At 38.0% G+C, this 24,233-nt stretch overlaps 1 protein-coding gene across 1 annotated transcript in view; it reads right to left on the bottom strand.

The window, feature by feature from the left end:
• The window catches only part of LOC123237781 (cytochrome c oxidase assembly protein COX16 homolog, mitochondrial), a 153,467-nt gene extending 131,034 nt beyond the window's left edge, over window positions 1-22,433 (bottom strand). The window contains 1 exon segment of the mRNA XM_044664912.1: window positions 22,219-22,433. Coding sequence (XP_044520847.1) covers window positions 22,219-22,287 — 69 coding nt within the window. The 5' untranslated portion in view covers window positions 22,288-22,433.
• Between the last annotated feature and the right edge of the window lie 1,800 nt (window positions 22,434-24,233).

The raw sequence follows: 24,233 nt of genomic DNA, 5'->3' as shown, positions 1-24,233 counted from the left end.
ATTTCTCTCATTTAGGTAACAATGTGTATAATTTTAATAAATTAAAATGGAAAAAATAAGTAGAGAGAGAAGGTAAACCAAATAAACAACTTTAAAGGGAGTAATCAATAAAGAACAGCAAAAGTTATATGTATTACATCCTGATAAAACACCCTCTAATATTGTGTGATCTTCATCACATTGTTCATCTGTATATATCTGTCAAATTTTTCAGTGTATTCAGATACTACTGTTTGATCTGACCACCACAATGACTTAATCACAGTGGTAAAGAATCATGGTGGTATCACTACCACTAACCAAAGATAAAAGGGAACACACACTTCATCTAATCCAACTCCTTCATTTTATAAATAAGACAACAGGTTTCTAAAAACACTAAGTGAAATGATTTTCCCAAAGACATAGAACTAGGGATTCAAAGTTGGAGCTCAAACTGAAACCACCTTTTCTGATTCAGTCAGTTAATAAATATAAGCATTTACTATGTGTTATGCACTGTGCAAAATGTCCAGAATACAAATAAAAGCAAAAATGTACAGTCTCTGCCCTCAAGAAGCTTATATTCTAATGGAGGAACATACACACAGACACACTCTAAAACAAGCTGAAAAGGTGGACAGGGTGTGCTAAGGTCTGAAGTCATAATTGAGAAATTTGGAGTGCAGCCTGGAAAGGAAGATCTGACTGAACTGAGTTTCCCCATGAAATGAGGCTTCTGGGAAGAGCATCCAACAACAGAGGGAAAGATCACAACAGAGAGTACTTCAGAAGTATGAATGCCAGACCTAGAGTGAAGCTTCTAGAACAGTTGAGAAGTAGGGAATACAGTTGGGAATGAATTATTCCTTCTATATTAAAATTCCATTAGTTGGATGATAAACTTATTTATACCTTCTAAAAGAGTCTAAATATTTCTTTATATTAGCCCATCAAAGTCTGACAGGGGTACATCCTTTAAAAGATGTGAATGGGCTACTCCCAGTTTCCTGGACTTTACAATATGCCCACATTCAGTAAATCATAACATCATAGGATGTGAGTTACTTAAGATTTACAAGCTGTGAACACAACCACTAAAAAGTGTGAAAGGGTTAAAACCTCAAACATCTCACTACCTTAGTTAGCTATCCCCTCCATTCAGTTCTGGGTTGGGAAAACTCAGTTGATCATCTGATAAAAACTACCCCTTCTCCCAATCTACAATTATAATATAGGCATGCCTCAGAGAGATTTCAATTCTGTACCAGACCACCAAAATAAAGTGAATATTGAAATTAAGTGAGTCTCATAAGCATTGTTTGGTTTCCCAGTGCATATAGAAGTTATGTTTACACTATACTGTAGCTTATTATGTCTAAAAATACAATGTATAGAACTTAATTAAAAAATACTTTATAGCAAAAAAAAAAAAATGCTAACCATCTTCTGGGCCTTTTGTGAGTCATAATCTATTTGCTGATGGAGGCTCTTGCCTCAAATGTTGATGGCTGCTGACTGATCAGGGTGGTGGTTGCTGAAAGCTAAGGTGGCTGTGGCAATTTCTTAAAATAAATCAGCAATGAGGTTTGTCAATCAATGGACTCTTCCTTACACTTGAACACTAAGAGGCCATTGCAGGGTTATTATTTAGCCCAATTTCAATATTGTTGTATCTTTGGGAATAAAGAAGCCCAGAAGAGGGAATGATCAGAGTTAATGGGGCATTCAGAACACACACAAATTTATCGATTAATTGCATCTCACGTGTGAATAGTTGTAGTGCTCCAAAACAATTGCAATAGCAACATGAAAGGTCACCATAACAGATCATCATTAAAGCATTTGAAATTTTGCAAGAATTACCAAAATGGGACACAGAAACATGATGTGAGAACATGCTTTTGGAAAAATATCTCTGATAGACTTGCTCAATGCAGGGATGCCATAAACCTTCAATTTAAAAAAAAAACTATCTTCAATTTAAAAAAAATAGAGCAAAGTGCAACAAAACAAGGTATACCTATACTCTTTATGTTAAATGTTTTCTTCTTTGCTACCCATGCATGTGGTAAGATCCTGGTGCAAATTCTCTAAGCAGAGCAGTAGTATAAAGATCACTTTTGCAGACTGGGTAAGGGTCCGTGGCTCTAAAAATATAGATAAAAGAGTCTCAAAAACTAGCAAAGGGCCATAAGAATAGGCCCATATTCTCTCTTCAGTCTATGATAAACTTGTAAGATCAGTCATGGGATAAGCCAAGCAACATACCCTTACTTTTAACTTTCTTGATCTCCTCAACCAACTGTAATGTTCCAAAATCCCAAAAATATGGAAAGGAGGAAACAAACATCTTGTCACTCCACTAATTAAAATGCTAGAAAGACAAATGAAACTGAGAAGCAGATATAAACTCCAAAAAGCAAGCCTCCTAAATTATGAGAGACCAGAAGTTGGGTCATTATATGTAGTACTTGCATTTTACATTCTGTGGATCCTGGAATTGTCATGGCAATAATAGGCAAGTAGCAGACTTAAGAATCAAATAGAAATTACCTCCCAAAAGGAAGCAACTAGAAAAAGCATGATTTTAGCTCTTGTTCTTCAGCCCAGATCTAGTCAGCTGTACCAGAGTGGTACAGTGAAGCTTTAGAATCAGCAATACTGAGTTCAAATCCTAGTCTGCCACTTTCTACTTAGGTCATTCCGGGAAAGTCATTAATCCTTTTAGGTCCCAATTTCCTTATTATATAAAATGAGAGTGTTGGACTAGATAACCTGCTATATCTCCTCTGTAAGAGGGGAAGCTAGATATTTAAGGTATGGTCGCCAGAAATCGGATTAACTCGATTTCAAATTATAATAGACCCAAGTCAGGATGACTTTTATGGAAGTTTATTTACAATTAGGTAGGTTGAAGGTAGGAAAACTGAAAGAGAGAAACTCTGGCCCGGACCAGAGGCCCAGACCAGGTAAGAATTAGAGGCCCCAGCAGAGGGGCACAGAGGTTAATTAAACAAGGCTTCTAGCCACAAGGTCTCCTCCAAGGAGAGAGGCCTCCCTGAGGGTAGAGCCTCCAGAAACACCAAGGGAGGAGACAGAGAGTCAGCCTCACTTACCCACGGGACAATTCAGAGGGAAGCCGTCTGAGGTCTCACCAGAGATGCTTCAATACCAAGTTCAAAGCACCAACTGCCTCCACAAGAAGTTACCATCATATTTAAAAGGTAGCATCTTTCGTCACTTCCTGCATCCACCTCCAATTTCAAGCGGACAAATGGCAGCCTCAACACTGTTTTGGACTGCCCAAAGGGCGATCCCTTGTTCTTGATTTGTTACTTATTGTCTCCTGTGGGTAACTGATGTTCCCCTCCCTACCTAATTCTAAGTGGGGTGGGGTGACATTATCTCTGATGGCTAGAGTCTAACAATGAATGAGGATGAGCTAATTCCATTTACACACTTCCTTAAGCTCAAAATCTATGATCTTGCCAAAATACCTAAGTTTGCAGGACAACTATCTTTTTTCTTCTCCAGAGCATTGACAGGCATAACCATCCAATCCGACAGCATTTGCTACTAAATGGTGGGGAATGTATAAAAGAGGCTAATTACCTCTCCAACTTCCAAGAAGCAATCCCTCAAACCCAGAACAAATACCTCACTGATCAATGTGAAGAAAGTGCTTTGTAAAAAATTATATAGAGCATTATGTGGGAAAAAAATTTTTTTAAGTTTTAAGTGCTATATAAATTTACTATTACTCAAAGATTCAGATATATTTAAACAGGCATTTGTTTAGTCCAGCCCTATATTTAATACTAGTAGATCAAGTTTTGAAATCTCATTTGGTGATTTTGTTATTATGCATCATTATCATGCCATAAAGCTTCCACAGAAGTAACCAACTAAAGAAATCTGATTCAAAACTTTCATAACTTTCTGCTAAAGAGTTCTCATAAAGGCAGCTAGAATAGCTCAGTGGGCAGAGAGCCAAGCCTAGAGATCTGGGTTTAAATCTGGTCTCAGTCACATCCTGGTTGTGTGACCCTGTGCAAATCACTTAACCCCAGTTGCCCAGCCTTTATGGCTCTTCTGCCTCAGAAAAGATACTTAGTATTGACTCTAAGAGAGAAGATAAGTGTTTTTTTTTTTAAATAAAAATAAGAAAATGAAAAGTTTTCATGCTGTATTATTTACTGTTGTCCAAGATATATCACAACTAATGAAAATACTATTTTGTGTCTTTATCAAACCAAATGGGGCATATGTGTTTACATATACCAGCTGAGTTTGATATTTTACTTGTAGCCTTGAATTATGCCAAAAAGAATAAGAGGAGCTGAGAAGGCTCAAGGAGAATCTTCTGCAATACCTGGAGAGCCAAAAACAAGGGTATTGACTTCGTTGCCTTACACTTCTCTGGTAGAATTTATATTTCACAGGAGTTTATCTCTAGAGGCTTCTAAGTTTCTCATTTACATTGAAAAGATCTGAAACAGATCCCAGTTTTTGTGTAGGCCTCCATTCTTGTTTCTATTTTTACACAATTTCTCTCTCCCTTTCCTTTTTCAAATTTACTAGCATTGGGGGAGCTGTAATTTCCTGGATGTAGGATTTATTTTCCCCATTTTCAAAATTCTTATTGGGAAACTAACAACACCCAGTTGGCTAATTCCAACATCACTGTATAAAGGACCTAATTAAAGCCTTAGAAAAATCCAGCAAAAAGGGGCTTGCCAGGCTTCAGAAATCAAACTTTTGGCACCTGGGTCTTCATTATTGCTTCGTTAATTGTACTGCGGGTCCTACTTTGAAAGTGAGGCTTATGAAAATAATAATAAATGCATAATATGCAATGTAGACACTGGCTTATGATTCATATGTCAGCAGGAACTAAAATATGAAATCATTCTTATGCTTACCAACTAATGTCATAAAACCCAAGGGTCCCTGAGTGCTAACCACTTCCCATTTGTATCTAAGAAAGTTTTGGCATACAACACAGGTCCTAGAAATCAGGAGAGTTTTAAAGAACTCCTCTCTCTAAGAGAAACTGCAGCCATTCAAAGCCATATGAAAGAAAATAATTTCTATAAAGTAGCCCTAACAATGTCCAGTACATCATACTAGTTTAAGGAAGAATTAGGAAGAATGATCTTTTTTAATAATGTGATGATGATGATGCAAACCAATATTTAAAAACCTAAATACGAATGTGTATATTTTATATATCTTAAAGCAGTGATGGGCAAACTACGGCCCGCGGGCCAGATGCTGCCCCCAAAATGTTCTATCCGACCTCGAGACATTATTCCTAATCTGACAAATACAATGAATAGGATACAATACAATGAAACTTCAAAAGAGTTGTCTTAGAAACAGACTGACAGATGAGCATTTCCTTTCCTTTGGCCCCCTCTTTAAAAAGTTTGCCCATCACTGTCTTAAAGGATTTGTCAAGTACTTCAAAGACTATTGTTAACTGATGAATTGTGGGGAGTCAAATCAAATACAATGAGCTCATTTTAAACATAAATGTTTATTATCTGATTGAAATGGGCAAATGTGAAATCATACTTTACACTCAGAAATCTTAACCTTACTGAAGAATAAGATCCAACACATTTTAAAATCATTAGAAGGCAGTTCATTTATCAGAAGGATGTAGTTTGAAATTTTTTTCCAAGGCAATGATGATAATAATATCATCAAGCAATAAGTAAAGTAACTGACACTCATAAAAACACCTTAAAGTGCTCCACATACGTGATCTTATTTGGGCCTCACAACTTTGTGGGGTAGGCCCTATAGGAATTATTTTTCTCATTCTACAATGGGGAAACTAAGGTTCAGAGAGCTTATATCCCTTGACCATAGTCACAATGCTAATAAATATAAGATTTGAACCCAGTTCCTCAACTCCAAGACCAAGTCCATGCCCTAAGCTACTTTTTTTTTTTTTTTAATTTTAAACCCTTAACTTCTGTGTATTGACTTATAGGTAGAAGAGTCGTAAGGGTAGGCAATGGGGGTCAAGTGACTTGCCCAGGGTCACACAGCTGGGAAGTGTCTGACGCCAGATTTGAACCTAGGACCTCCTGTCTCTAGGCCTGGCTCTCAATCCACTGAGCTACCCAGCTGCCCCCCCTAAGCTACTTCTTGAAAGCAGATCACTTACATTCTCATACTGATTACCTCAGTGCATACACACACACATACCCATAAGCCAGCTGGCACAATCCACAAGTATGAAAGGAGACGTTTTCCTGTGAGGCTGACCATGTCCTTTGGTTTCATGATTAGGTGAACAAATGTCCCTGTTTCAACAATCAAAAATGACAATTCTAGATTTTCATCAGGAAAAAGAGAAGGTAATCAAATGAATCATTATGTATTTACAAAGTTCCTATTATATGCCAGGGCCAGTGCTATTTGCTAGAAATACAAGTATAAAGAATGAAAAAAACCCTACTCAAGAGGAACTTGCATTCCAATAACAGAAACAAGGACATATAGAAATATGGAACACAAATACAAAGAAATACAAATATCTACCAAGTAGTTAAATACAAGAGGGCACTAGCATTTGGGGAGAGATGGTAAAGCCTTGAGCTGAAGATAGTGCCCCAGGTGCATCTTAAAGAGAGAGAGGGTCCAGGAGGTGGATGGAAGGAGAGTGAATTCCAGCACTATTGAGACAACCAATGCCAGTACTCAGAGAAGGAAGCCGGAGTGCTGTGTTTGGAGAACAGAGAGAAGGCTAGTTTGGATGAATTGCAAAATGCAGAAGCAGGAGTCATGTGCACTGAGACTGGAAAGTAAGATTGTGTGAGGCTTTAAAAGCTAAGCTAAGAAGGCTATATTTCATCCTCTGGAGGTGACTGAATAATGGAATATGGTCAGTTCTGTGCTTAAGGAAAGTCACTCTTGTAAGTGTAAGATGAACTGGAATGTTAAGAGTCTTGGGGTAAGGAGATCAAATAGGAATCTGCGGCAGTAATTTAGGAGAGGTGATGTGAGTCTATACTCAAGTGGTAGCGGTGCAAGAGATGTTATGCATGATTGGACGTGTATGGTGAAGAAGAGTCTAGAATCCAAGAAAATGGCAACAGACCTGGAAGAATGGAAGTAGGAAGCTTTGGAAGAAGGGAGCATTCTGAGAAAAGTAATGAGTTCAGTTTGGCACATATTAAGATTTCTCTAGAACATTTAGTTTGAAATGTACAATAGGCAAATGGTTATACAGGGCTGAAGCTCAGGAGAGACATATATGGGTGTATATACACAGTATACATACACATATTGCACATGTACGTATATATAATTCATATGTATTCAAATGTAACAGTACCTCTCTCTGACATGGAGAAATGCATATAAGGAATAACGTTCTGATGGCCAGAATAGAATTCTTTAATTTGTCAGAATCAATAAACTAAAGGGGAACTAAGAAAATTCTAAAGGAACCAGTTATTGCTTTCCCCACCTCCACCCTAGAAAAGAAATATTGTAAGAATCAAGAACAAGGCAGCATTAGTGTGGCTGAGATTGAGCTGTAGATAGGCCTACACTGTTGTAGCCCCTATTTAAAAGCCTATTTGTGTCTCAGTGTACTGATTATTGTAGAACTTTCCCTCAGGAAGATTTCATAAAACATAGTGGTGACCTGACTATCTCTCCTTGCCCCTCTTCTTCTGTTCTTTAAAATTTCTTTTCATTTTCTATTTAATTAGTTTTGCCTCCAGCTTAGATAAAATTTTGATCTATCAGTTTCTGGTTTCACTGATTTACTGTGAATAAGAAGTTGCAAAAAAGAGACAGAGACAGTAAGGCATGTTATATGCACAGATAGAGAGAACCAAAGCCCTAACTGTAGGGCAGAAAGTTCTCCTCAGCTTGGGGCTCCTGATCTTAGTGACTAAAAGTAGTAAGGCAGAATAACCAAGCACTTGAATCAGGATATCATAATTCTCCTCTGGGCAAAATGAGCTAAAACAGTGGCCAGAGGAAATAAGGCTGGGAAAGCAAGAGGATGCCATCCTCAGAGGTGGTTAGCCTCTAGCAATTTTACTATAGTTTTGCTCTTCACTGGTCTAGCTAAAGGAGGAAGGCCAAATAGTTGGGAAAGAATAGCACTACCCACACTAAGGTTAGATTAATTAATAAGGATTACATGGTTTGCTTACAAATACCACCAACCCAGACTAAACTATTCCAGTAGAGATGAAGAAGGGTTTTTTCTTGGTAGTTAATGATGGTTATGTTAATAACCTTAGGGTTTGCCTCACTAGTTAAAGTGCTAATGAGCTGGAATTCAATTAAGTTAGTTTTCCAGGATATAATTGCTATTATCCATTATAGCCCATTGCATAGAGCCAATCCTAAACCAAATGAAGTATTAGAGATGCTGTAAAGATCTCAATGGGAAACTATTTTGTACTTGGTCAACAAACTATTCCAGAAAGTGATACTTTTTTAAGGATAGATTTTTTAATACATAATATGTATTATAACAACATAATACACATGATTTGTCATAAATATGTAATAAATTATAATGTAGTTATCCAAGAGAAACAATTCTCACATTACCTATAACCAAAAATCTGTCTCATTCTTTTTTCTCTCCCTTCTACCCCTCCCCAAGAAACCTGTATTTAACCCATATTAATACACAAGAATCAACCAATTTCCTATAACTAAAGCAAATGAAAAATAACCAAGGGGTATTATGAATTCAACATTCAATAACAACATAATAACATCCTTTTTATGAGAATCTGTCCAGTTTTCCTGATCCTTTTATTAACTAAGGCAAGGATAAGGGGTGTCCTTTAATTTTATCCATATTGGAAACTCCTAAATGAGGAAACTCTCTTTACTAATCTAAATTGACAACTTCAAAAACATTTATTAAATGCTTATTCCATGCCAGACATTGTGCTATGTACCGGAGATACAAATGAAGGCAAAAATAGTACCTTTTCTTCCTTCCTTCCATAGGCAAACAGGGTTAAGAGACTTGGCCAGGGTCACACAGCTAGGATGTGTCTGAGGCCACTGAACCCAGGTCCTCCCACCTTCAGGCCTGGCACTCTATCCACTGTGCCAGCTGAGTGCCCCAGTTTGCCTGTCTTTCTGCAGTCCCTCCCACATGTCCTTTCCCTGATCTTCTTGCCTCACTAATTTTTCCCAGGGAATTCAATAGGTCTGTGATTTTATCAATTGGAGAGCTCTCCCCAGGGATGCAGATCGCAGCCCACTTATGTCTGCTCAACCTTTGCAACTCTTGTCCATATCCTTTAAACTTGTCACAACTCCATTTAGTGCAAGAGGTCTTTCTTGCTTTTTCCTGACATTTTGAAGGTACCAGTGGAGCACTTGCTGTCCTCCTGTCATCCCCTCCCAACTATGAAAGGTGTCTTTAGCATTTATTATAAGACTTGGCTCAGGCTGGAATTTTCTGACACTTCTTTGAGACTGTGCTACTTTTGTATTTGTTTTCATTTGTTCTCAGTTATTTGTTCTTGATATCATACTCATTAAATTCAAGAAACTGATTTTTAAGTGCCTGTTATATGCAAGACACTGTGCTAGGTGCTAGGGATATAAAGACAAAAAGGAAAAAACTCCTGCCTTTCAGGGTGCTCGTATTCTACTGGAGTTGTGTGTGCAGTGTGCATGCACATCCACATCAACAGGCAAGTAAATACAAAATATTGCAAAGCATTTAAAAAAGGAAAGAAATAATAACTAGGAGACGAGGAAAGTCATCCTTCAGATGATGCCTGACTTTCAGATGATGCCTGAGCTGTGCATTGAAGGGAACTAGGTATTCAAAGTAGTGGAGATAAGGAAGGAAGGAAGGAAGGAAGGAAGGAAGGAAGGAAGGAAGGAAGGAAGGAAGGAAGGAAGGAAGGAAGGAAGGAAGGAAAGACCCTAGAAACAAAGTAATGAGGATAATGAATATTATTTAATAACTAATATTTCTATATGATCCATCTTTTCCCTCATTTTGACATAGCCTACTCCTGAAGGGTGAGCAGTTTCTAAAGGGCGTGGTTGAGGGGCAGCTGGGTAGCTCAGTGGATTGAGAGCCAGGCCTAGAGACGGGAGGTCCTAGGTTCAAATCCGGCCTCAGACACTTCCCAGCTGTGTGACCCTGGGCAAGTCACTTGACCCCCATTGCCTACCCTTACCAATCTTCCACCTATAAGTCAATACACAGAAGTTAAGGGTTTAAAAAATTAAAAAAAAAATAAAAATAAAAATAAAAAAATAAATGAAGGGCGTGGTTGAGTAAGGAGAGCATTTTGAGATCCCAAGGCATCTAACTGGGCAGAGAGACCCTTGCTTCAGAAGCTAACTTGAGCTTAAAACCTCCCACAGGGAATGACTCTTGCATCTTTGCTTCCTAATCAAAATTGGGGCTGACATGGTCTACAAAGAAGAGACCAAATCAGTGAAAACCGGTTTGAGAAGACTTGTGTTTTTCTGGCCAAGACTGCTAGGGGCAACTGGGTCCCACGGGGCTGCTAGTCTTCCTTGAGTCTCAGCCGGGGCATGATCAGCCACATATGAAAGCCAGTCCACTCAGAAAGAACCTGAGGATTAGTACTGTCCATACCACTCCCCAATGAATAAGGAGGAGCTTTAGAATTATTATCCTCCTCATTATCTCCTCATTAAAACATCCACCAATCAAGATTACCCTGCTTTTGCCAGGGAAGGTCCAAATGATGTACTGTCAAGCCACTCAGGAGGACATACCTGCTACCTTTAAAAAACCTTGTAAGCCCTAACTCTAGATCTTTTGACACAAATGAGGGCAGACCAAAAGACCCCTTCACTAATGGGTTTGGTGAATAAAGAATATCTTGCTATGAGAATCACCATAGTTTGCCTTTGTTAAATTCTGCTTAAATTCTGTTAAATTGTTTAAATTCACATCAAAAGAATGTGAAAATGAACTTCAAACTGCAAATGAATTTAATTCTTCCACTCTTGTATCTGAACTCCTATTTGCAGAAGGGGCTTCAGGCTAACCAAGCACAGATACAGACTAAGGGCTTGCCTGTCGTGCTTTTTACCTGCTATCATCACTCATTAGAGCTCTGCATTTCTGAACTTAGTTCAGAGTTCAGCAGAACTGTAATGAGTTAAGCTTAGAGATCCAGCTCTCCTGCCTCAAGAAATTTTGCTAATTTCTTAATTTGCTAATGAAGAATTTGAGTGAAAGGAAGAGTTGTTGGGCCTTTTAACCTTTGAGGATGTCTGGTTTGCTGTCCGAAAGTCTTGTCTTGTACCTGAACTCCAACGATGAGTTTTTCTTAAGTCCTGTGGTTTACCATAGGAAATGTGCTGCTGGCCCCCAGTCATCAAATTTCTAACCAGTCTATTAATTCCTGTGCCTCAATTCTGTAAACCAATCATTTTGTACTTGATCCCATGATGTCATTTACCCAGAGTTCTCCTCTTTCCCTTCCCCTTTGTAGTTTGTAATTTAAAGGCCCTTTGATATAATGGGCATTGGGTACTTTGGTATAATAGTACCTGTGGTCACCTGGTCCTGTCCAATTAAAGATGCATTTTCTAGACTGACTCCTCTAGTTTGCTTATTCTGAGTCAGAGAATTAATTGGACCCAGGCTCCTCTGGTCTGAGTCAGGGATCTCAATTCCTCCAGTTATTTATTCTGACTTGGGGGTCCTGACTCCCCTCTTCTGAAGCCAGGTCAACACTCAAAACCACAGATGTCCGTTAAAGAATAGCTAAAAAAAATGTTGTGGTATATGACTAATAGGATATAAAGTTGTGATATTTTCTAAATAAACACATCTATTTTTTAACTGATACCTTGTTTAAAATCATGACTACCATGCCTTTTGGAGATTCACACAAACCATAACAAATCCTACTCTAATCCGTTATTTTAGCTCTATAATGAATCTTTACATTTAAGTATGTTTCCTAGAAACAATACATTGTAGGATTCTGTCATCTAATCTATTCACTTATCCTGTATTACCTGGTTGAGTTCATCCCATTCACACTGCAATTGTTTTGTGTTATCAAATAAAGCATATTTAAAGTGCTCTAAAAACCTTAAGGTGCTATATAAATGCTAACTATTATTATTTTTATTCTATCAGATTCTCTCTTTTTTCTCCTCATTGCCCATTGCCCTCTCTTTACAAAGAATCTTAAGATAGGTTAAGAAAGAGGACCGTCACCAATAATTATAATTAGAATGATTTGATTCTGATCATCTGCCCTCCTCTTTTTATACTTTCTTTCACTTCTCTAAATATTAATACTCTATTGATAGTCCTTTCAGAGTTGAGATTGGTTTCATTCAGGCAGTAATCATTGGATTCTTTCTATTTTCACTTTTCCCTCTGGTTCTAATGGTTCTGCAACAATATTCTTTTCTACAGTTCATTGAAATATGCTATCTGGGATTTTTATTTGGTAAATGTTTTTCAGAATTTGATGATTTTTAAATTTCCTCTTCATTCTATTTCCTACATCAGCTGTTCCTGAGAGTAGATGGCTCATGTGTTTCTAATATTTCAGCCTTTTGACTTTGTTCAAGAACTTCTTGTCTTATTGAATTAATGAGTTCTGTTTGCTCTACCTTATTTTTCAAGTTCACTTATTCAAATTATGCTCTTCACCTTCTGTTATAAGCAGTATGTTCTCTGTTAGCTTTTTCCTTCAAATGCTTTTTTTTTTTTTTTTATCTCTGTCTAGACCCGTTTCCTCTGCAATCTGGACATCACTGCCCTGCCAAAATTTGTCTGTGGCCTAGCCCATTTCAATCCCAGGCCTCTTCCACAGCAAGAGGCTGGAAGAGGAAGCTAGATTTAGAGCTTAGACCATTCCCCTCTCTGTCTCAATCCTTTTCTGCTAAGTGTCCTATTGACATTACTTGGGTACTAGTCTCAGCCCTCTCAATCTCTTCCTCCTCCTTGTGCTCGATCAGCTACCAGCTATGAATTCACTTTGTCCCCTACTCTGGTGCCAACAGGCTGAGAGGAAGATCCCAAAGGCTTTACCCACCCTACTCTCAGACTAGGTACACCCTCCAGGTTTCCAGCCATCATCTTGTACAATCTTGACACTAAATGCGGAAATCTACTGGTGTCCCTCTTTTGTTTTGTGACCACTGTTTCATCTGGCTCCCTTTTAAATTTTTGCTAGGCTATTTCTAACAGGAGCTGGACTCAGCTAGAACCTTCTATAACACCATCTTTGCTGAAAGATATTCTTTGCTGATAGATATTCTTAGTTCTCATACTTTATGAGATATGAAGAGCATAGTCGAAGATTGGAACCTGTAATTTCAATTAGAGAACTGAGACCTTTCAAATTGTAGGCCTACAAAATGACAGGAAAGATTAGACAAAATACAAGTCTTCTGTCACTTAATTGGTGAAATCTAGTCACTGTAATGTTTCCTCTATGAATAGCAGAATATTTGAAACTTGTCCTAATGGCTTTATTTACAGAGTATCTTTTCTTTTTAAGGAATAAATGCTCCAGAATGATGATCTCTTTAGTCTTTGCAATTTCCTCATTAGAGAAAGGAGGGTGCAGTGCAATAAAATTACTCATTTTAGCTTTTTTTAAAATTTCCTTATCATGAACTTAACAAACATCAACAAGTATGACTATTTCCCTCTACAAAGAACAGAAAAAAGAAACAACATATGAAACCTTGAATCTCCATTAAATATACACAGCTTGAATTTTTGTTTTGTTTTATATGTAGCACAAGGTCTGGTGAAAACCTTTCTTCTATCTTTGAGCTGGTTCTTTAACCCAGCCTACATTCATGCTAAAAGGTTAGCGACTACGAGAAAATGGACAATATTGCTAAAACTCACTCGTGCTCCAATGACTTAAAAAGTGTTGGAGGAAGGGGAGGAAGGGGGGCTCAAGTTGAATGCATTTCTACTATTCTCAACAGTAGCCCAGAGGCTTCATTGGTATGCTTCCCATTTTACAAATCAGCCAAAATGATTCCATTAACTTTTTTTTAACCTTATCTCCTGTCTTAGAATAGATATTCAGTTCTAAGGCAGAATAGAGGTAAGGACTATACAAATGAAGTTGTGACTGAACCTAGGACCTCCCTTTCCATGCCTGCCTCAATCTCCACAGGCCACCTAGCTGCCTCAATCTCATTAACTCTTTTTTTTTTTTTTAAACCCTACCTTCCTTCTTGGAGTCAATACTGTGTATTGGCTCCAAGGCAGAAGAGTGGTAAGGGTAGGCAATGGGGGTCAAGTGACTTGCCCAGGGTCACAAGGCTGGGAAGTGTCTGAGGCCAGATTTGAACCTAGGACCTCCTGTCTCTAGGCCTGGCTCTCAATCCACTGAGCTACCCAGCTGCCCCCCTCATTAACTCTTAATCAGAAACATTTACTAAACAGTAGGCAAAGCAAGAATAACAAAATATTCCACCCATAAAAGGTTCTCTCAAGGATACACAGGATCAGGGTGGGGGTGCCTTTGAGAGAGAAACTTATAGGATGAAACATGCTCAGACCTGGGGCAACTTACAAGTCTAGCTTTCAGGTCTGGCTGCCCTTTGATTCCCTCAGGGGCAGTCTACACAATATTTCACTGTTGGAGAGGGCTGATCCTCTTCTCCTGAGTGAGGCTGTTCATCTATTAATTGTTCTTTTGGACTGCCAAAGCAGTGTTAAGCTTTTCCACAAAACAGAAACTCTAAACCTGAGATCTATAGAGTTTTCCCAGGCTGACTCCTTTGACTGGACTTGGAAAGGTTCTACCACTTAGGATGGCACAATGCCAGCTCCAAACCCAACTGGAAGTATTCTCTGAGCCCTAAGCTCAACTCAGATCCAAGTCGCAATTAGCGAACCTTTTTCTTCCCCCACACAGCTCCAGCAGGTGGCAAAACAAAGCCTGTTTCTCCAGTCAGCTCCAACCATGCAGCAAATGGCAAGGCAGGCTCTAAGGTCTTCTTTATGGCCCAGCTTTGAGGTCATTTCTTGGTCCTAGTTCTGGGTCTGTTCTGACTTAGAGGACTGTTCTTGATCATATCTTCTGCTTTGAATCAGGGTCTTCTGTGTGAAATGGCACCTCTATCTCAACATGAAAAAACACAATTTGTATTTTTTCCAGTCAAGTCACAACTAGGTACATGTCTCACAGTTACTTAAAGTGTCTAGGTATTAGGATTTACCAGCTATAAATTTGGAAATCCTCATAACAATCATATGCAAATTTGATGCTGGGGAAACAGTACATTCCAGCTATCTTTATTCTGATTTGATGTCTTTTTTGTGTGGGCTGTTTCTCAGTGTTTCCTCACAACTATCCTTTCTTCTTCTATTAATAGAACTTTCCAAATCAAAAAGAGGCACCAACTTACACCTTTATTTTAAATTTAACACAGAAGTTTTAGCATTGCTTGTCTGTAGACTGTTACTTTTGAAAAATAAGGGTAAACTTTGCCCAATTATATGCCAATAAATCTGATAATCTTGGTGAAATAGATGAATATTTAAAGAAATATAAATTGGTCAGAATAACAGGAGGAAATAGAATATTTAAACAATCCCATATCAAAAGTCGAATAAGCTATCAATGAATTCCCTAAGAAAAAAGCTCCAAGGCCAACTGGATTCACAAGTAAATTCTACCTAATATTTAAAGAACAATTAAAATTCCAATACTGCATGAGCTATTTGGAAAAATTGATGAAGAAGGAATTCTACCAAATTTCTTTCATGACACAAATATGGTGTTGATATCTAAATCAGGAAGAGAAAAACATTGAGAAAGAAAACTATAGACCAACCTCCCTAATAAAAACTGATGCAAAAAATTTTTCAAAAATACTAGCAAAGGAGATTACAACAATATATCATAAGAATCATATAGTATGAGTGGATGGGTTTTACATCAAGAAAGCAGGGATGGTTCAATATTAGAAAAACTATCAGCATAACTTAACGTATCAATAACAAAACCAACAGAAACCACATGATTATCTCAAGAGATGCAGAAAAAGCTTTTAACAAAATACAACACTCACTGCTATTAAAAACACTAGAGAACTTAACCCCCATTGTCTGTTTCCAAGATGGAAGGTAAGAGTTAAAAAAAAAAAAAAAAAAAAAACTAGAGAAGGGGGGCAGCTAGGGGGCTCAGTGGATTGAGAGCCAGGCCTAGAGACAGTAAGTCCTAGTTTCAAATGTGACCTCAGACTCTTCCTAGCTGTGTGACCCTGGGCAAGTCACTTAACCTCCATTGCCTAGCTCTTACTGTTTTTCTGCCTTAGAACCAACACACAGTATTGACAGTATTGATTCTAAAACAAAAGGTAAGGATTTTAAAAACAAAACAAAAAAAAAAAAACACTAGAAAACATTGAAATAAATGAAACACTCTTTAAAATGATAAATAGCATTTCTCTAAAACCATTAATAAGCATTATCTAATGAGGATAAGTTAGAAGCCTTCTCAATAATATCAGGAGTGAAGCAAGAATACCCATTATCACCACTACTATTCAATACTGTACTAGAAATGTTAGCTATAGCAATAAGAAAAGAAAAAAAAACTGAAGGAATTAGAATAGGTAATGAGGAAATGGAACTATCACTCTTTTGCAAATGATATAATGGCATACTTAGAGAATCCTAGAACATCAACCAAAAAAATTAATCAAAACAACTAACAATTATAGCAAAGTTGCTGGATATAAAATAAACCCACATAAATCATCAGCATTTCTTTATCCTACCAATAAAGTCCAACAGCAAAAGATAGAAACAGAAATTCCATTTAAAATAATTCTAGAAAATATAAAACACCTGGAAGCTGACCTGACAAAACAAACCCAGAAACTGTATGAACATAACTATAAAACACTTTTCACACAAATAAAGTCAGATCTAAACAACTGGGAAAAACAGTAATTACTCATGGGCTAGGTAAGCTAATATAATAAAAATGAAAGTATACCTAAATTAATTTACCTACTCAATGCCATATCAATCCAACTACCCAAAATTATTTCACAGAGCTAGAAAAATAATAAAATTCATCTGGAAGAGCAAAAAGCCAAGAATATCTAATGAAAAAAAAATGAAGGAAGGTAGCTTAGCTAGCTGTACCAGATTTAAACAGATTTCAAACCATCAAAACAATCTGGTGTGGCTAAGAAATAGAATAGTGCAGTGATGGGCAAACTTTTTAAAGAGGCCAAAGGAAAGGAAATGCTTATCTGCCAGTCTGTTTCTAAAGCAACTCTTTCAAAGTTTCATTAGGAATAATGTTGCGGGGATGGATAGAACATTTCAGGGGGCTGCATCTGGCCCCGGGGCTGTAGTTTGCCCATTACTGGAATAGTGGATCAATGGAATAGAATATGTCAAAAAAGGAAAATGATCCATTTTGGAGGGGAAGCCAGAAAACTGGGTCAGTACTACACTGCTGATGGAGCTAGGAACTAATACAACTATTCTGTAGAATTATTTGGAACTCTACCTAAAGGGCTATAAAACTGTAAATGCCCAGCAATATCACTACCAGGTCTGTATCCCAAAGAGATCAAAGATAGGGGGAAAGGAGGAAACACTTGTACAAAAATATTTATAGCAGATAGCAAAGAATTGGAAACTGAAGGGAATATCAGAACAAGTTGTAGTAAGTGATTTTTTTAAATCCTTATCTTCTGTCTTAGAATCAATTCTAAATATTGGTTCCAAGGCAGAAGAGTGGTAAAGGCTAGGCAATCAGGGTTGTGCCTTTCCCAGATACATAAAGCTAGGAAGTGTTTGAACCCAGGGCATCTCATCTCTAGGACTCTATCGAGCAAAATACTTGCCCCTGTGGTATACAATTATAATGGATACTACTGTGCCATAAAAAATAACAAAAATACAATCACAAAAAAATGTAGAAAGACTAATACAAAGTGATACAAAGTGAAGTAAGCAGAACTAGGAGAACATTGATTGTACATAGTAGCAGCAATAACATATAATGATCAACTGTTAAAAACAACTATTATCAGTGATTCAAAGATGTAAGACACCTCCAAGGGACTCATGACAAAAAAAGGCTATCCACCACCATAAAAGAAATTGATGGGGAATCTGAATGCAAATTGCAACATACTATACTTCATTTTATTTCCTTCATGATTTTTTCTCGAGTATAAGTAATATTTGTCTTCTTTCACAACATGATGAACCCAGAAATATGTACTGCATGATAACACATGCACAACCTATAACATATTACTTGCATCTCTGGGAGGTGGAAGGGAAGAGTGGAAAAGAGAGAACATGGATCATAAAGTGTCAGAAAATGATTATTAAAATTGGATCTACATGTAATCTAGAAAAAATTTAAAATACAAAAAAATTTTAATTTTTTAAAAAATAAAATCAAGGTAAACTGAGGCACAAAGTTCCCAGCACATTTAATTTATTAGTAAGGCTAGCTATTACCAATAAATGGAATCTATCCACTCTTCCATCAGTCAAAAGACCACAAAGCAATTTTATGACATGTTGGGGGTGATATAGAATAGAATCTATTACAAAATGGAACCAGAATCAATTTGATTTTCTCAACTCTCTTCTGCAACTAACTTATTTTAGGTTACACAGAGTTTTCTGTTTAAACTCAAATTTCAAATCTCTACTTTTCCATATTCACTGAAGTCACATGTTCTAAGATTCAACAACAATCATTGGTTTTGTGTCTTCAAGATCATCTTGATTACATCATCAACCAAGACTTTGTCCTCCAGATGCAGCAAATGCATTTCCAAATTTCTGAAGAAATTGGAAAAGGAGAAAAACTCAATTGTATCATATGTAATACTGACAGAAAAATGTTCATTTGCCTTTCAAACACACCATTTGACCAAAAATGTTTTAAGGCTAGCATGCTTCTCCTTTCTGTTTTTCATTCCCAGCATCCCCAAGATGTCAGTGCTGGGACACAGGCAAAATCACATGTGGCATGACCAAAATTACCTGACTTTCCAAGGAACCCAGAGAGATGTCTTATAGAAACCTGAGAACCACTGCAATCACATACCGTACCCTTCTGTGATCCCAAAAGAATTGTAAAAGTGCCAGATGTATGTGTTTCCTTCACTAGACTTCTTATGCCCATGGCACCTTCACTTCAAAACATCTGACTACGTCTTGAGATGAATCAATCAGTTTTTTTTTTGTTTATTTCTGTGGATATGCAGATAAATAGAACAGAGCTAATGTAATTAATTAGACATGCAGAGAAGGCTATGGGATGCAAAGCAAAATGAAATACCAACTGTGACATAAGGGCCCAATCTGTCACACATTTTCATCAGCTTCATTAAACAATTTTGTGTAAAAATTGAAATGAAATGCTCCCTAACAACCACTTTTTTCCTTCAGTTTGAAAATCTAGAACTAAAAAAAGGGGGGAGGGGAATTTCTCTATTAAGATATAGTAATAGAAACAACTGGTTTGATGGATGGCAGGAGTAGGTAGAATAATGAGAATGTGTTCCAGACACAGGAATAGAGACATTCACTAATTACATCTTTTCAGCAAGCATTTAAGTGTTTAGTATGTTTAGAGAACAGTGCTAGGTCCTAAGAGATAACAAAAATAAACAAGGAATGATCCTGCCTAAGAAGAGAAGAGTTCTCCTTAACCTACAAGATTTTACCCAGAGGGAGGAGTCTATGAAACTTAAAATGCTCTAATTGTCCTTGAATCTTATAACAAGAAATTCAAAGTATCTTACTTTAGATTAGATTCACTCTATTACCACAAAAACCAAGGTTCTTTTCTTTCATCATTATTAGGCCAGATACTTAGTCAACAAATATTTATAATGAAGCTACTATGTTTAGGATACTGTGAGGGTCACAGTTATGAATAAAGCAGGGGTTCTTAACCTGGGATCCATGAGTCTGTTTTTTAATCTAAAATGCTGACAATTATATTTCAGTAAAGTTTTATGTATTTTATATATTTAAAAACACACATTGGGAAGAGACCATAAGTGCCATCAGACTGCTAAGGAGTTCACAAAAACATTTTTAAAATTATGAACCGGGGCAGCTGGGTAGCTCAGTGGAGTGAGAGTCGGGCCTAGAGACGGGAGGTCCTAGGTTCAAACCCGGCCTCAGCCACTTCCCAGCTGTGTGACCCTGGGCAAGTCACTTGCCCACCCTTACCACTCTTCCACCTATGAGACAATACACCGAAGTACAAGGGTTTAAAAAAAAAAATTATGAACCCCTGGGATAAGATGTGGAGCCTGCAATATATTCAGTTAAGTAATATAGGAGATTGGAATCATGGATCAAAAATATAAATTAGAAAATAATTTGCTCTTTTTTCCCTAGGTCATAGTAAAGTACCTGACACACAGTAGATACTTAATAAAAGCTTGCTGACTTACTCCTGAAGAGCTGAGGATGACTCCTACATGGCTCCACCCTTTTCTGATTCAACCAGCTCCCATGTACTCTCAAATTTTTATATATAAATGTATATGTATATATAATCCTTAATCTCACCAATTGACTGATGGACATCTCAACATACCATCTTGTCTCCATGTCTTCACTACAGACTATAAAGCCTGAAATGTACTCCCTCTTCACTTTTTCTAAAGAATCCCTAGCTTCATGGTCCTGTTCTGGTGCCACTTTATGTGAAATCTTCAGTAATTTCCCCATTTGTAAATTTTTTTCCCTCCTCAAATTATCCTATATTAACATAAGCACATATCTTGTATTTTTCTAATAGAATATACACATCCTGAAGGCATGAGCTGTTTCATTTTCATCTTTGCATCCCTAGGACCTAATACAATACCTTGAATGTAATAGGCATTCAACAGACATTCATTCAACTATTTCCTATTTTTAAATAGTATTATTAGTATCACTTCTAAACTATAAATCCAATAAATGGCAAGAAAGGTTCCATGGGGAGCAAAATCCAAGATAAAATGAGATAATGTAAATTATTTTGTAAATCTTAAATCTTTCGGTAAATGTGGACCATTATAATAGATGAAGAGAGGAAACACCTTGATCAAGGTTACACAGGGAGTTAACAGAGCCAGAATTTGAAACTAGATATTTTGGGCTTCCAAATCCAACTATCTTTCCACTGCAACCATCACAATAGCTCTATAGGCTGCAGCAGCCCCTAAAAATTTAGTCTGAAGCACTTTCCTCGAAATAATTTTGGGAGATAAGTAGTACAAGTACTGCCATTCTCATTTTGCTGATAGGAAAACTAAGCCTCGGAAAAGTCAACGTGCAATTCAGGTCTACTGATTCCAAATCTGGGCATCAATCTTTCCAGGGCACTATTGCTGCTTCTCTAATTATTCCCCACTGGATTCTAGGCTGAAAAGAAGGGGCTATTTTTGCCTTTTTGTTTCCCCAGAGCTTAGTACGGTGCTAGGCAATATAGGTAATTAATAAATACTGGCTGACTAAATTCAGTCATCCCCAGAAAGGGGGTTAAAGAAACAAGCATTTTTAAAAGTATTATGTACATTTCGTGCCAAATCGCTTAGCACTTTGCAAATCCAAGAAACATTAAATGAGCGTATACTATGTGCTTGGTCCTGACTTTAAATATCTTACTTGATCCTAGCAACCACCCTAAGAGGTGCATAATTATCCCCATTTTACAGTTGAGGAAACTGACCCTGAAATGAAATGACTTGCTTGGAGTCACATGGCTGCTAAATGTCTGAGGCTGGATTTGAAATCATGTATTCCAGACTTCACTATACCACTAAGGGAGAGCCGGTAACAAAAGAAAGGGCCGCCATCAAAGGAAGCTTCAGAAGCCTCCGCCACCGCAACTCCATTCGCTAACGTCCATCCTTTCCCGCAGGGTGTCCCCGGTATTCTCCCCACCTACGAAAGCCACAGCCACCAACCAATCCCCCTCTTTCAGGAATCCCTCCTTCCTCTGCCAGTCAACAATCTCTACCCCGCCCCAGCCTCGTGGCTCACGCCTCCCCGGAAGCCCTACCCTCCCGGTCCTCCCCTTCTCTGAAAGCCCCGCCCCTGCCCTAGTTCTCTCCGGAAGACCTGCCTCCTTCCTCCTATTCTCCGGAAACCCCACCCTCGCCCTCTCCGGAAGCCCCGCCTTCTTCCTCAAAGCAGAGCCCTGCGTTTTCTCGTCCTAGTTCCCCTTCGTGTGCACTCACCATCATGGGCACCCCGTACCGGAGCGTCTTGCTTTTTTTCAAAGCGCGCTTCACTGACAGCACGAACATAGCTTCTTCTTCTCCCCTGGCTAGCTGCTCCCCGCCCGACCTAGCTGTTCAAATGTTGGACATAAAACAAAGGAGTCCTTGCTCTCGCATTCCCGCGGGACTTCCGGTAGGGAGCTAGATCCGTCTGAAATTCTTTCCGACGGAAAAGATCGGGAACGACTTATATGTTCCGGAGATGACGCCTCTCAATTCTGGTTACTGTAAAACTCCGTGGGAGGGGCTGCGTCAGTCCGAAATAAAGGTTCGGAGAAACACCGGGGCTCTCTACTTTGGTTCCTAGAAAGCAACGAACTGTTATAGTAGATAGGTGGCTGGACCCGGCATCAGGAAAACTCTACCATAGGCACTTAACTGCTTTCTCGAGTACCATAGTTTCCTCTTTTTTGAAATGGGGAAGTTAAACCTGGTGGTTGCCACGGTCTCTTCTATGATCCTGGGTACCCAGCAACCGAGGGTTTACTTTAGGTGCTGATCCTATGAAGTAAATGAAAGTAACATGTGGTGGACACCAGAGATGACCGATTCCTGCCCTCATAAAGATTATAGTCCACATAACTGCTACAGCACCTTCTATATAGTTAGGCGGCATAGGGACTAGATCTGTGACTTCAAATGAGAACTCCCTGGTGAGGAGCGACATTTTACTGATGCAGGCCAGCACTTTCTCTGTAATTTATGATCTTTTGAGAAATTGCCAAGAGCATAGAGAGCTAAAATTGATTTGCCCAAAGGCACCACAACCAATATATGTCAAAGGCTGGACTTGAACCCAGGTTGGCTTTCTATCTACTATGCCATGCTGCTTCTCTGTGTGATTATGTGTTTGATAAATAGGAATAGCTAGCACTTATATAGCAATTCCTGCAGAGAAGTTAGGTTACTTGCCCTTAATCACATAGATACTGTGTATAAGGTAGGATTTCAACTTAGATCTTCCTACTTCTAAGTACACTGTTATAGTAAAAACTGATATGTGTATGTACATGTATTTATGAGATTTATTTTCCATTTGTTACTTTTAATACAGAATACAATTTGTTACTTTTAATACAGAATACAATAGACACTATCAAATTACTTCTCCATATGCAACTCCTTAGTGATGGTAATGATAATGAATCCTGCCTCATTATAGACCCATCATGTGACCTATCTTGTCTATACAAGTTTTCTTTGTATACTGGATAATTTCATCTTTTAAAAAATGGTAGAAACAAGGGAAAATTCTAGGCTGTGTCTGATTCTTTTCAACAGGGGAAAATTGGTTGTTGAGGTGAAGATGATCACTTCCTCTTTGAGTTTGTAATCAGGAAAAGAAACGCCAGGAATAGAATGACAGTACAAATAGAATGTGGCATCTACCATATATGTTAGTTTCATGAAGAAGATAGGATCAGTATCTAAAGTAAACCTTAGGTTGCTGGGCATGTTACCCAAGATCATTTGGGAAGAACAGATTTCAACTGTTCAGTTGGGGGCAAGGGGGAATCTTCTAAAATTCTATCCCTCCTGATTAGAGAAATGCAAATAAACACAACTCTGAGGTACAACCTTACACCTAGCAGATTGGCCAATATGGCAGCAAAGGAAAGTGATAAATATTGGAGAGGATGTGGCAAAATTGGAACATTAATACACTGCTGGTGGAGTTGTGAATTAATCCAACCATTCTGGAGGGCAATTTGGAATTATGCCCCAAGGACTTTAAAAGAATGCCTGCCCTTTAATCCAGCCATACCACAGCTGGGTTTGTACCTCAAAGAGATAATAAGTAAAAATACTTATATAAAGATATTTATAGCTCATTGTGGTGGCAAAAAAATTGAAAACAGCAGGGTGTTCATCGATTGGGAAATGGCTAAATAAATCGTGGTATCTGATGATAATGGAATACTATTGTGCTGAAAGGAATTAATGAACTGGAAAGACCTCCAGGAATTGATGCA

Source organism: Gracilinanus agilis, chromosome 2 (genome assembly GCF_016433145.1).
Source record: "Gracilinanus agilis isolate LMUSP501 chromosome 2, AgileGrace, whole genome shotgun sequence".
In the NCBI taxonomy this organism is placed as follows: domain Eukaryota; kingdom Metazoa; phylum Chordata; class Mammalia; order Didelphimorphia; family Didelphidae; genus Gracilinanus; species Gracilinanus agilis.
Note: the sequence above shows the minus strand (reverse complement) of the source record. Positions and strands in the feature narration are given on the sequence as shown.